Genomic DNA, 15624 nt, shown 5'->3' with positions numbered 1-15624 from the left:
ATATTTCATCTGATGATCAAATCTTTAACACCTTCTTTTTTTTACATTCTATGCACTTTATTATCATTATATGACATATCTTTTTCATCAAAATTCAGAGTATAATTTAGTACAGCCCGAATCAACTGTGTTAATGAGATCATTTGAAAATGTGGTGTGAAGTTTACAGATAATACTTGGATCACGTGTGTTTTATTATCATTTACTTTTTTTAATATCTTACATTATAAAAAAAACTGCATTTAAAAAAAACTAAAACTGGTCAATGTTAATATAATACAGCCTACATCCCAGTTATATATTTGGACAGTAGATCTTGAGTCTGGAGAAACTGATATATGCCTTATATGCTCTTTTGTTCAGAGAGAGGTAAAATAGATCACCTTCTGAAATATTCAGCTGGAAAGATATTTTTTGCATTAATTAATAAATAATACCCTGCTTCATCCTTTCGGACAGGCTGTCTCATTTTAGTCCCACAGAAATACAGAGGGAAAATGTGACTGCACTATTTTAATCATTGTTATGAACATTCATGCAAGAATTAAGTTATTATAAGCAAGGATGTAATTAAGAGCAGTTTTACTGTAAATTACTTAAATTCTTTAGCAGGTTGACACTTGCTATTGCTATTTTATTTTAGTAGCATTTGCTATTATTTTATAAAGCATTTTAATGAGATAATATTAACTGAGAGACTATGTAATATTAAATTGGACTATTTAAAAGCGAATTACTTGTATGTTCCCATAAACATTAATGTAAAAAAAAAAAAAAAAAACTTGGTGTTCATTTTCACAATTTAGTTAAAAAAAAAAGTATGATTTGTTCTCACTTAGGCTACTTAATTATAACGTATGCAGGTTTCAGTTGGGAAAAAAAATGGTGGAAAAACTATTTCATATCAGAAATTGCTAGTAAATTTCACAATTACAAAGAAACGACAAGTAACCGGTTGAAATAAATGTGAAGTTAGAAAGACTGAAATAGTATTTTCTTGTAAAATGTAGCCTACTTCAGTATTCTTTGTTTTATTTACAATTTCAAAAAACATTTTACAGTTTGGCAAAAATGAAGGTGATAAATATTGTGATAATATATTTCATATTATACAAGTCAGACAATTTCTTTAAAAACCTTTAGCCTGAAAGAATGATAGAGTTTTGACATATTAAATGCTGAGGTTTGATAAATCAATACATCAATACACTCATGCTGAGGTCAGCCAGCTAGTGCATGTCTCATGAGAAGGTGGCCGTGTGAGTAGGCTAGTAGTCTGTATCTAAGAGTATTTGAAAGCATAGACAGACGGAGAGAGGAGGTGTATATCTTCCCTTGTTCTTTGTCCCTCCTCTCCTCCACCATAGTAGCCTACTCCTCCTCACGCCGCAGTCAGTCTCTCCTCGCATCCCGCTGCAAACAGGATGACTCACAACAACCTTCACTTCACCCTCACCTTCATTTAACCCAGCCAGTGTGTATCCACACACACTGCGCCCCATTTCTACATCATTTCCCCGCTGAAACAGCAGCAGCATGATGCCCGACGCGACGGCGACCGCTGCTGCATCTTCGGCGAGCAACATCAACATCAGCAGCAGCGACAGCGAGAGCTCGCGGCACAGACACCGGGCGCAGGGGGACGCGGAGCGGCCGGAGCAGCAGCAGCACAGCGCTGCCTCTCAGCACACATTTTTGGGTGAGTGTGGAGGGTCCGGAGAGGGCGAATATGGACGGGACAGGTGGATGTGAGGCTGGCATAAGGGACAGACGGCATATCCTTCGGGAAGAATGAACAATGCGGCGCTTTGTTATGCTGCCTGCCCCTCATGTCTATTATGCTTCCCCGGTACATACAACTGTCCCCGCTGATGTACGTGTGGCCTATAGAAGGTCATGCGGCAGCATCACTTCAAATGCGAGACTCAAGCTTTAGTCTACATAATGTGGGCCATGCGCTACTTTTTTGCGCTCGATTAGTCCATTTTTTACGGGCCTTTGGGCAGGTTCAGGTTGTCCGAGGCGCTTTTATGGCTGAAACGATTTTCTGTTTTACAATATTGTTGCTGGTTTTGGGTTTGTTTATGTTTGGACGGCCTTCTTATTGTGGCTTGTTGTGAACCATTATACAACAGTTAGTTCGCATCGAATCTGATTAATGAACGCATTTTCAAGAGTGCTGATATTTTGTCCAACAGCATTTGGGACTTTTATTATCACTGTTTGTCTCTGTATAGTTGTGGTGTGGATCTTTTTAATGATTTTTACAACTATATCTTTATCTTTATTGTTACAGTTAGCGACCTCAGTGCAAACATGCCTTAAGTCCAGCATAAATTCAGCCCAACATAAGAAGTGCAATATATATCATTAGCCTATTAGTCCAATCAAGGTCTGATTTCATCCATCACTTATTTTAAATACAAATGGATTAAATGCTTCTTAATCATAACCAAGTGTAGAAAGTATGTTCCGGTGGATTCATTGTTATGAACGCAACCAATTTATTTGTCTCTGAGTAAATTAAATTTCTCATGATTAACATGGGATTTATTAACTTTATACAGTTCAGTGTGGCTCTCACATTATAAGACATGGCAGAAAACTAGCTGTTTCTGTTCATTCAGCACAGGTCATATTCATTCTGTTCATGATACATTTTAATATTGATGTTGATGCATTGTCCCAGTCCTAGGGTTTTCTCTCATGAATGGCAGCAAAGTTCTGTTATTTTGCCAGTAAGTGTGTTCAGCAGCTTTCTCTCACTAGCGAAGAAATCGAACTCCTGGAGTGGATGAATCTTTTTTCTTACATGCGAAGCTTGATGCTTTGGCTTCTTTTTGGAACTTTGCTTGTTGTCAGTCTGTCAGTCATCTGCTCATTTGTTCAGTAGCCTTTTCTGCTGGTTACATTGTTAAACCAGTAGGTGATGACAAGTGTGTGTATGACTGAGTCATTAAATCATTCACTCAACTAATTTGTTCAAAAGGATTCATTCAAGAACGGAAGCACTAGGTTTTCTCTGAGAAAATTGAATCTGCTTTTGCTTCATTAGGATCTATTGCACCCTTAAAGTGGAGTTGGATATATCATAATAACTAGTTCTGAATACATGAATGACCAAGCCAAGTTGTATTTATGAGTGGGAAACTCAAGAGTTCTAGATGATAGACAAGTTGAGTATATAAAAACATTTATTTGTGATACCATAAATAAGTGATAGAAATTAATATTTTATTGTTCACAATATAATTCTTTCATAATGTTTAGGCCAGGTTTTTTTTTTTTTTACTGGGGGGTCTCGGGGCTGCAAGGTTTAGAGAAAAACTTGTAAAAATAAATAAATTAATAAAATAAATAATAAATACATTTTGTTGAAATATATAGCCTATAAAAAAATATTAAAATAAAAGAATATACATTTTATTTAAATAACTAAATAATACATATAACAGTACAGTACTAGTGAGTAGACAAAAAGTAATAATGTAACACTAGAAACTAAATATGTTCAAATTTATTTTACACATTTATAATGTTAATTTTCACAGTCTAAATGGGGTCTTTTATACATGAAAACATATATCACACAATTATCATATTTGGGGGTCTATGGCATCTAAAAGACTGAAAACCCTTGGTTTAGGTTACTTCCCTTTTATGTTTCCGACTTGAATGCGTGATATTTCATAATAACAACCCAACCCAACTCTGAGATATGACTTTCCCAGGTGCTCTTGAAGGCAGCATCATTTTGATGGTAGTGCAAAAACAAGCAAAGTAACTGGTAATACTGTGTCTAAATTGGAAGTTGCTCAATATCTACTTTGTTTAGTTTATTGAACTTTTGTATAAAAGCAATATCTCACCATTGGTATAAAGAGAATAGGTTTGTTTGTGATGATTTATATGTTGGGTGTAAAGACTTGGTGTATCCTGGACTGTATTCTTCAGTGTTATGCAGTGGGCTTTTGACATCAGTAGTTGGGCAGAAAGAACTCCGTCCGTATAACTGAACCATTAGCACTCACATCATGATGTCATTGCCTCAGTTGGTAAACGAAAGGCCAGCAATTTGATGATGGATGGCAATTTTTCTGGTATCCATTTTATTGTGTTTATTTATTAGAGATCTGTTACTGTTGTAAACAGGTTACGTCGACCCAAATCTCTCACAGTGGTAAAACGGTTGTTATGTTTGAGCCTCAAAAATACCAAGCATACACTGTAAAAAATTTGCTGTAGTTATGCAGCTGTTTGCCAGTAACTTACTGTAGATTTAAATTTATGCTATTTACTGGCAACAGTTTGTTCAAAGTTAAATGAACATTAAACATTAACAAGTCTTTGTCTTTACAGAATAAAACTATAAAATAACAATCGAATGCAAAGCATTCTGGGAACCAGAAATCTTCATCAACCTTTTTCTGTTTTTTTTTCCTTCAGATTTTGGTTCCCAGAATGCTTTGCATGAGGCTGTTATTTTAGTTTTATTCTGTAAAGATAAAGACTTGTTAATGTTTAATGTTCATTTAATTTTGAACAAATTGTTGCCAGTAAATAACATCAATTTAAATCTACAGTAAGTTACTGGCAAGTAGCTGCCAGTAATACTGTAATTTCTACAGATTTTTCTAACAGTGTAGGTTCAGATTATTATTTTTGTTATGTAGGTTTATGGCAAACCTAAGCAAAACTGTTTTGAAGAGTACTTGTTTCCTCACAGTATGACTATCTTTAAGTTTACAGCTGTCTTTAACAGCTAAAGATCTCATGTTTCAACTCCACTGTCTCCAAATGACAGACATTTACATTTCGAGATGACTCTCAGGACTCAAGATGAGGTTTCTCTCCTTCAACATCTCATAATAACAGCTGTTGTTATAGCTATGAAAGTGTGTTCCTCCTGAGTCCTCACATCACACTGATAAACAAATACAGCATTCTTCAGACAGAATATGTGTAACACAGATCATATGAGGCTGAATGTACAATTTTTTATTAATATTATGTCATAAAGAACTGAGTGTTGTTTAGTAGGTTTAGTATTGGGAAATACAGTGCAGAAATATTTGAAGCTCAGGCCACTGGGGAAAAACACACTGCATGGCAATAGTTATACATCTATAACTGTGTGTATAGTTGTTCATTCTGCGTGTACAGAATAATTCTATTTCAAATACTGTTCTTTTTAACCTTCTGTTCATCAAAGAATCCTGAGGGGAAAAACATCATGGTTGCCACAAAAATATTAGGCAGCACTGATAATTATAGAAAATGAGTCTTGTGCACCAAAATGATTTAAATTGTAATAATATTTCACAATATCACTTTGTTACTGTATTTTTGATCAAATAAATGCAGCCTTGGTGAAAGTAAGAGGCTTCTTTAAAAAATAATTCATTAAAAAAGTTATTACCGATCCCTTACCGAATTTTTGCATGGTATACAGTATGTATAAATGCGTAAGAATTTTTTATTTTATTAAAACGTTAAACAGTAAGTGAGCCAAGTAGAATGAATTCACAGTATTCATAAAACAGTAAGTGAAAAGGTCCTGGATGACTTACTACGTCCGTCGAGATTCTGAAGTGTGCATTCGATGTAGTACACTTTACTATCAGGCCACGCGAAAGGATTTGTGAATGGCAGTGAAGCGACGCAACATAGGTCACATGACAGTGACAACATGACCAATGTAGTTCATAATGATTCACACATTCATCATAGGAGAGCTGCACAATTCTGGATAAATTGAGAATCACAATTTTATTTTATTTTTTAACGCAGATCATAATTCTCCCATGATTCTGAATAGGCAACTAAACAAAACAGTCTATTTAAAAAATATTTCATTCATTTGAATTTTTTATCAGATTGAATGAATGATTCAATGACTCGCTCATAAAAACTTCACTTGTTTTCTGGATGAATTAGCATATTTGAAGGAATCTTTTAAATCAATGATTCAATGACACATCATTTTTTTTACAGTCACTTGTCGCCACCTACTGGTGTAACAGTGTAATTGATACATTCTTTAGATGTTTAATAGGTGACTTAGACATCAGTGTTTACATCCGAACTATAGCCTAAACTTTATCCCGGTACTTCTGTGATAATTTGAATTAAAATATAATGATACTGTGATAATAAAAAGACTGTTTGTGAGCTGTTTCATAGCTGCTCTCGCTGGGTCAGCGGCAGCGTGAACGTAGATTTGAATGTTCAGCTGTGATTGTTCTTTTCAAAGGTTTAATAGACATTAATAGACATTTAGGAATAAGATTGCATGGGTGTTTGAATCGAGATCACAATCTTTTGTTTAACGGTTGCGAAGTAAGTTTCAAACCAAATGTAGTAGCCTACCTAGGCTACTATACAGTATGCGATTTCGGATGCAGTGATAGTCCCTATATAACAGAATGTTACTATGCAACAAAAAAAACAATATCGTGATATGGTGAAGTGGTTCAACATTTTAATATTAGAAAAAAGCCAAATATGTTTATGTATATGTTTCAAAATATGAAAGACTGAATGAATTTCATTGTAACTGTTTGTTTCATATGTTCTTCTTTACATGCTAAAGACCTGACTTTCAGACATATTGGATGGTACTGGCAATTAAAGTCTATTATCAAGTGCCAAGCTTGTTTTCAAATTCCGGCCCATTCAGTCATTCATAATTTCTCCTTTCCTTCACAATGCCCCATTCATTTGAGTAGATAACTATCTGCTTCACAGGAATTGCTTCGTGGGAGGACCAAATATATATTCTCAGTTGCAAATGAAACATTTGCTGTTAATACATGGCTTACTTATACATTGAAGATTGTGATATTTAATATACTGTATCACCTCAGGCATTTCAGAATGCAGAATGTACTTTTAACAAATATTTTTGCATCCTCTTGTAGTTATTGTTGACTCAATTCCTGACCATGCAGTAAATTCTTCAATGGCTCTGTTCAAATGATTTTGTAATTACCAGATTTTTTTTTGGCTCATCATCAGTATGAAGCATTGCTGTTTTGCAGTACTTTCAATTTCAGCACTCTTTCATTTCGGAATAATTGTTTGTAGCACTCCATAATGTCTGGCCCTGATGACTCCTCTGATAGGAGAAGTGCACTTACAGTGGTGAATCACTGCAGCATTTGAAAAGAATCCAAAAATGGACAGGATTTTCCTTTGGTTGTGTAGTTTTTATGCGGTATCCTCCATTTAGTTCACCGATTTCATTGCTTATTATTTGTGAAGCATTCTCTCTGCACATCCAAAGGATGCTATCTGCCATCATGTTTCTCACTGATGGGTTGCATTATGACAGCATGGCATCACATCTGCATTAGGCTTTACACACCGGGTAAAAATAAAGCTTATAGAGTTGTAGGAAACTGAGCCAGTGAGCGCTGAGTGATGATTGGCCAGATGTCTATAGTGGCATGTGTTATGCTGCTGTAGCGTTTAGATGCAATCAAGATGCTCGATCGTGTTTTAGGCATTGTAAAAACCTTCCCTCTTACCCTTTTGGCTGCATTGCCTTACTTCAGACAATGTACTAATGCCATCTCTTCTGACTTTGTTTGTTTGTATTATAGTGGGAAATAAAAATCCTCTTAAATTTATGGTTAAATTGGATAGCTGTTGTTGCACGCATCATAAAATACTGTTATATTGTTTCAGGTATTATTAATATATTATATTTTTACTAAACAAAACAGTAAAAATATTTTTACATTTTTTTAAATCGGATTGGATGATTGATTCAATGACTCGCTCATAAAGTCTTAACTTGTTTCTGACTGAATTAGTGTGTTTGAAGGAATACATTTTTTAACAGTCAATTGTTGCCACCTACTGATAGGGTGTAATTGATTTTTACTAATATATTTCACACTGATATTTTGATAATATACCGCAACTTGAACAACTAAAATGTGTTTGTATATGAGATAGGTAACCCAAAAAAAACCCAAATTGTCATTGTTTACTCCCCATGTCCTTCCAAACCTGTGTGACTTTCTTCTGTGGAAAACTAAAGAAGATATTTGGAGTGACTGTTTGTCTGCCATTTAATGGACCAAAAACTGAGACATTTCTCAAAATATCTCCTTTTATGTTCCACAGAAGAAAGAATGTCATACAGGTTTAGAACCACATGACAATAAGTAAATCATGACCGGTTTCATTTTTGGTTGAACTAACCCTTTAAATATAAAAACAGCATTAAAGGGATACTCCACTTTTTTTGGAAATAGGCTCATTTTACAACTCCCCAAGAGTTAAAGAGTTGAGTTTTACCGTTTTCGAATCCATTCAGCCGATCTCCGGGTCTGGCGGTACCACTTTTAGCATAGCTTAGCATAGATCATTGAATCGGACAAGACCGTTAGCATCTCTCTCAAAAAAATGACCAAAGAGTTTAGATATTTTTCCTATTTAAAACTTGACTCTTCTGTAGTTACATCGTGTACTAAGACCGATGGAAAATGAAAAGTTGCGATTTTCTAGGCTGATATGGCTAGGAACTATACTCTCATTCCTGCGTAATAATCAAGAAACTTTGCTGCCGTACCATGAGTCCAGCAGGCGTAATGATATGACGCAGCGCCTGAAAATAGGTCTAATAGGTTAGACAAACTTAGTCCCGGTCACGTTGGAAGTTACAGAGCTGGGGACTATTTTCAGGCGTATATCAATCCTAGCCATATCAGTCTAGAAAATCGCAACTTTTCATTTTCCGTCGGTTTTAGTACTCTGGGGGAGTTGTAAAATGAGCCTATTTCCCAAAAAAGTGGAGTATCCCTTTAACAAACAATATCAGGGTCGGCCTAATGCAAATTATTGTACAATAATGCAATAAACATTAACATAAACTCCCTGATGTACATAAACTATTTTAAAAACTAATCCATCAGTGATGCATAATGCCTCTGCCAAATTTTATATAGTAATCATTGTTCACAACTTGTAATAATTACTTTAATGAGCTCATTGTTACTTCCTTAAAATAATACATGATGTTAGCTAATTACATGATTTGTATTATCTAAGAACTATATATTTCTGAAATATGGACATTACTTGGATACAGTCACCTCTGATAACAGATCACTGTAAATTGTAATGTAGACATGCATTTTCTGTAAAGCTGCTTTACAATAAATATTTTATGTATTGTGAAAAGCGCTATACAAATTAATGTGAATCAAGGCAGGGAATTTTGGAATGTTAGAAAATGTTCACAGTGAAATATAATTTTGATGTGAACAGCACAAACCACATGGAATCTGACCATTTCGATTCTGATTTGGGCCGCTTTCATATGTGTTAAATCAGATACAGGTCTGATGTTTTGCAATGCAAAAACATTGCATTCAGTTTGAGCAGTCATATCAGAATTCATGCGACTTCACTCTAGATCAACATTCTGCGCTGATGGGAGTCACTCCAAAGATTTTACACACCAGTAGTTCTTTGAATATGGAAGATGGCAGTGAAGTTAGTCAGTGGAGGGATGGTGAGCTGTTATACTCATTGTATTTCAATGACAGCTCTCTGCAAGCATATAAAATATAAAAACTGTACGAGAAAAACGTTGCTCTCTTTCTCCTCATCCTCCTTATCACCTCGCTTGCCTTAACTCATAAATTAACTCGTGATTTCCACCTTCGTGTTTACCTCCTGTGCTGCGTGCCGTCTGTCAGGTGTCTGCTTTTGGTTCTGTTTGGTTCTCTCGAATTTGATATTGTCCACTTTTTAAAATGTGAATAGCCAAATAACTTTAATAGCAAAACAAACAAAAATTGGATCTGAGCAATAAATCAGAATTGAGCACTAAGGCTTGCAGTATAAACATAGCCAATATTTGTTTACTAAAATATAATATTTATAATATAATATTAACTATTGTTATTATTTTCTTATAAAATCCTTGATCCTTTACATTATGTAATAGCTATATGTGAGATATCAAGTGCAAACATATAGGCTTTGGTGTTAGCAATATTTTATGATAACCTTTTCCTTCCCTAGCAGATTATTTAGTAGGTGTTGGACAGTGACCTGAGATTGTGTTAGATTTATGTAGACTGTGTCCCACTTTCTGAAGGTCATGTATCAGTGAGCATGAAGCCACTGAGAGCAGCTGAACATTTATAGAGCGGTCACTGCCAAAAACACAACACGACTGACCAGAACCTCTTTATTTATCTTTCTTTCTTTCTGATTTTGACTTAATTGGATGAATTTGTTATTTTGAAACTAAAAACAATTTTTAAAAAAATCCAAACGATAGGAAAGATAAATCACAAATAAGATCTTCTCTTTTGTGTAGTGTGCCTTTAAACAACCGCATCGTCTGCCCCAAACTTGAGCAGTGCAATGAAACATTTGTGCCACATAATAATATAAATACACTTCAAAAGTTTGGAGTCAGTAAGATTGTGTACTGTTTTTGAAAGCAGTCATTACTCCAGTCTTCGGTGTCACACAATCCTTCATAAATCATTTTAATATGCTAATTTGCTGCTCAAGAAACATTTCTTATTCATTTCAGTGTTGAAAACAGTTGTGCTGCTTAATATTTTTGTGGAAAGCATGAAACATTTTTTCAGGATTCTTTGATTTATATAAGTTAAAAAGAAACACATTTATTTAAAATATAAACATCATAAGGTATATATACATATCTTAATTTCTAATAATTAATATCTTAATTTCTTCTTCTCTGAGCTTAAATACATTCATCTATCTCTCTGTGTCTTTAAAAAAATTTTTTTTATATATATTTAAAAAAGAAATCTTCATTAAGATTACCAAGAGCTCACAACCCCAGTGGCGCACATGTAGCAGACTCTCTGGTCTCTGAGGTCATTGTTCATATTCAGACACTGGCCGCTGTGCTGTCAGGGCTTCAGCGCTGGAGCATTCGGGTTGTCTCCTCTTCTCATGTTTCAAGCGGAGAGTGTGAGAGTGACATTTAAACTTGGCACTGTGAGAGGGAGGGAAAATGAACGGCTTGGAGTGAGTCTGTTTGTCCATAGCAACGTACCGAAGTGACTGACGTCTGTTTTCTTTTCTCCTCCTTGTTGTGTTCCTCAGATAAGCTATTTGGAAAGCGGCTGCTGCAGGCCGGGAGACACATCATGTCCCATAAATCCTGGATGAAGACGGTGCCCACAGAGAACTGTGATGTCCTTATGACATTTCCAGGTGCCTCAGATGTTTTCTTTCTTTCTTTCTTTCTTTCTTTCTTTCTTTCTTTCTTTCTTTCTTTCTTTCTTTCTTTCTTTCTTTCTTTCTTTCTTTCTTTCTTTCTTTCTTTCCCTCATCCATTCTTTGTTTGCACATACTTTGTCTTTTTCACTAACCATGTACAAATTTGTGTGTTAAATGTGCATACGAACATTTTTACAAAATAAATCATGATTCATCCACCGCTAACTTTCATACTAAAACTTATTTCTAAAATAAATAAACTAAAACCTCATGTACACAAAAATCACAGTCTTGGTGGCCTTATAAACGTTTTAAGATGACATTTTATATGGAAGGGATATTTATACTATGGTTGCACCAGACATTTCTCAAATGTTTTATTTCAAGACATTTGTCAGGTTTTTGTCCTTTTAAACGCTCTTGTGTGTAGTAATTTCCATTGTTAATTACGAAACATAATTTTAGAGTTAATAACTGAGGTTTGAGCCACTGATATGCAAAATAATGCACTTATTAGAGAGAGAGAGAAATGATTGATTAATCATCTGATGCTCTGATAATTTTTTACCAAGAAATCGTACGGTTTTGTTTTATTTAATTTTTTTGAATTTTTTACTTCATCGGAATTGTACAAAACTTGGTATAGGTTTTGGCACTTTCTATTTGAACGAACACACACACACGAAAAATCATGGACATGAGGTTAAAAGGTCCTGAAAAAAATATTCACACTTGTATTGTTCGAGGTCATTTTTGACCGCATTGAAAACGAATGGGAAACGAATTTCATTTAGTGGAAACGTTTGGTAAAATCTTACTAAAAAAGCTCATTTTTTGAGATATCAACAAATTTGGAACACTACTTTTTTCACATGTATGACTTTGATTTTGTCACAGTTTTAGAGTGAAACGTTTGAGAAAATACTTGAAAAATGTAATTGAAAATAGTATTTTTGTGCATTTTTCATAATATAAGTTTAAACTTCACTTTTTTCAAAGCTAATTTTTTGAGATATCAACCTCAAATTTGGAGCCAAACTTAAGTCTGTGCTCCAAAGCATTCAAGATGTATGACAGTTTAAGTTGGAAATTTTCAGGTCTACGCTCAAAAGGTGAATAAATGGACTATAACTACTGCATAAATATAATTTATGAGTACATTCTAAAAATAAAAATGTACATTCATTTCATTGAAGTAATACATTTCTTTTTTGTTATTTTTGAGGAACTTTAAGCGTGAGTGAATTGCTGTGCGGCTCTCAACAGTGTCTTTATTACACAAAAGACACAAAAGAATCTTTATCGCTTTTGTCCACTGTAGAAAGTGAAAATTTGCAGTTGGTACTATTTCTACCGTACCTAATTCTTAAAAATGACTTTTGTTTGTTTAACCCAATAACCCAATGTAATCAGGTTGATTCAATCATATTAAATAATATTTTTGAATAAAACAATTTAGATATGAGGGAATTCTAAATAATTATTTAGAATACGTTTTAAATTCCAGTTTAATTCCTTAAAGTTTTTTTTTGTTGATAAAGTTTTAATTGATAGCAAATAGGATCGGGTCGTTTCCTCCGAGGAGGCAACGGAGGCAGTGCGTCTCTCTTGCCTCCCCTGAGGCCATTGACATTCAACAGACCCCCTAAAGCGTGTGGTGGGTTTGGTGGGGGGTAATTGAGAATGAATGGGAGGAAGTCACGTGAGAGATGATTGGATACGATCGGTTATGATTGGATATGATGGGTTTGTGCGTTAAATCCCGCCTCTTCGTCGTTAATGGGAAGTTAATCGTTAATGGGAAGACTAATTAAAAAGTAAGTAAACAACTCAGCCACTTAGATATCACTGCTTTATGTCACGTCAAAATCAAATTTGAAATGCCCTGAAAACACGATGACAGTGTCAGGGTAAAATTAAAGGCACATTTTTGTGTCCGTTACCAGTGTTGATCTGAGCTTGATGAGAACAGATGAAAATAAGTTGACTATTATACTTGCCATTTATACTTGGTTTTAATAAATAGAACATTAATTGCATAGTTAATGTAAAAATACTAAATAGATTTGTATTTGGTTTCTCTTTTATTGATGTAATGTTTATTTAACCAGGAACATGTGCCAACATTATGTGTAACTGGGACACAAATTTACATTTGATTTAAAAAAAAAACCCATTAAAATGATTTTGCCTCCTCATTTCAGAACACCACTGCATGCCACTGAATATGATGTAATGTAATTGTAATCTGAATGTAACAAAGTAGAATTAGTTGAAAGGATTTAATTGCTGTTTTATCATGTGTTTCTGGCTGCATTTACATTATTTAGGCTTGTGAACTAGTATTTTAAACAAAATAGATGGTCACAGGCATTTGTTATGGATGTTGGTCACTAGCAAGGCATGCTAGTTTAAACCAGCCTGGACCAGCATGAAAATTCAGGATGATTTTTGCTGTATTTTTCAGCAGTGTATCTGAACATAATAAATAATGTATATTGGTCATCACTGAGACTGAGGTGTTTATATTTGTCTCCGTGCAGACACCACAGATGACCACACGCTGCTCTGGCTTCTGAACCACATACGGCTCGGCATCCCAGAACTCATTATCCAGATCCGACATCACAAACACACCAGAATGCACGCCTTCTTCGTCACGGCCACATACGAAAAGTGAGAGGGCATGGGAAGGAAACAGCTTTTATCTTTCTTTTAGTTTCTTCTGTTATATTTATTAATGGTTTCTGCAGGTGATGTACTGAGGCATGAGGGTCAAGCAAATGCTTGTTTGATGTTTATTATTGTCATGTTCCAACATGAGCCTCTAAAGAACGCCTGAGAAGTTCAGAGCCTCATGGGACCACAGTGCATCAAGACAGTTTACGAAATACACTACCGTTCAAAAGTATGGGGTCAGTAAGAGTCTCTGATTCTCATCAAGATTGGCAAGTTCTGTCAACAGCAACAGCAAGACCAGATACATTAACAATGTCATATCCATTACCATGCTAAAAATCTTCAGAGAGTTGCATTTATTTGATCATAAATATAGTAAAAACCTTAATATTGTGTGAAATTAATATTTAATATTTGTGTAAATCACAATTTAAAATGAATGTTTTCTATTTGAATATATTGTGAAATGTAATTTTATTCCTGTGATCAAAGCTGATTTTCAGCATCATGTCACATGATTCTTCAGAAATCATTATAATATGCTGATTTGGTTAGGTATTGTTATTATTAGGTATTATCAACGTTGAAAGCGGTTGTGCTGCTTAACATTTTTGTGATAATATTTTTAGAATAATTTTATGAATCAAAAACAGTATTTTTGGGGGGAATATAAATCGTATGTACATTATAAATGTCTTTACACTCACTGGTGATCAATTTATTGCATCCTTACTGAATAAAAGTGTTAATTTCTTTCAAAAAAACAAAAAACATTCTGACCTCAAACTTTTGAACGGTAGAGTACAAAGAACGTTTGTTTTGGAACATTAAGACGGTTATTTTTTCTTTGCTTGATTGTAGGTCCTTTCATAGTGTTTCTGGTTAGAGGCTATCTTAAGGTTGACTGATGCTGATGTATTTTGTTGTTGTGTGGTCAGTCTTTTACGAGGGGCTGAAGAGATGGGACTGCAGAAAGCTGTGAAGCCGGAGTTTGGTGGCGGGTCTCGCAGTTTCTCCTGTGAGGAAGATTACATCTACGACAACATTGAGAGTGAACTCTGTTTCTTCACTTCACAGGTCCTTAATAATATTGAGCATACAAGTTTTGACTTGCCTGTTTACAGGATTCAGAATTCAAGTTTAGGATTTTTGTAGTTACTGGACTTTCACTACACTAATATCAAGAGGGCTTTTGACATCTTATTTAAACAGCATTCACTAAAAAAAAGTGGTAACTAAAAATTAGAACTTTTTTTATTCAAGTGAAAAATAGTATTTATTATCACTGAATAAACCTAAATACATTCATTCATACCAACAAAACAAATTTTTTAGTTAAGACAGGTAGAAATAGCTCTTTAATGTAAAAATTGCACGTTACTAGTTATAATTGCATGTTACTACTTATAAAGTGTAATTACACATTCTTATAAGTAACTTACAAAGTTAACATGTTCCGTAAGGGAGTATTTTGGATTATTAGTGGCTTTTATTTTTAAAACCAACAACCAAACTTCAACAACATCTGAGACATATTGATTACCACAGAAAATAATTTTCACTCATCCCTTAGTTTGTAAAAACATAGCATATGTGTAAAGGAATGCACCTGTATGAAAGTCTAGCCTATATGGAGATCATACAGCACAAATAAACGTAATATTTATGTAAAATATAAATATTAGATGAAAACCTACACTACAACCAACTGAAATAAAG

General features: G+C 34.4%; 1 protein-coding gene across 1 annotated transcript in view; it reads left to right on the top strand.

Moving 5' to 3' along the window:
• The first annotated feature begins 1387 nt into the window (after nucleotides 1–1387).
• The window catches only part of ano8b (anoctamin 8b), a 32425-nt gene continuing 18188 nt past the window's right edge, over nucleotides 1388–15624 (top strand). Inside the window, exons 1-4 of the mRNA XM_084395357.1 lie at nucleotides 1388–1699; nucleotides 11110–11220; nucleotides 13770–13902; nucleotides 14844–14982. Coding sequence (XP_084251483.1) covers nucleotides 1537–1699; nucleotides 11110–11220; nucleotides 13770–13902; nucleotides 14844–14982 — 546 coding nt within the window. The 5' untranslated portion in view covers nucleotides 1388–1536. The remainder of the gene's footprint in view (nucleotides 1700–11109; nucleotides 11221–13769; nucleotides 13903–14843; nucleotides 14983–15624) is intronic.

Source organism: Rutilus rutilus (assembly GCF_951802725.1).
Source record: "Rutilus rutilus genome assembly, chromosome: 22".
NCBI classification, from domain to species: domain Eukaryota; kingdom Metazoa; phylum Chordata; class Actinopteri; order Cypriniformes; family Leuciscidae; genus Rutilus; species Rutilus rutilus.
The sequence above is the reverse complement of the archived record's forward strand: the minus strand, read 5'-3'. Positions and strand labels throughout refer to the sequence as shown.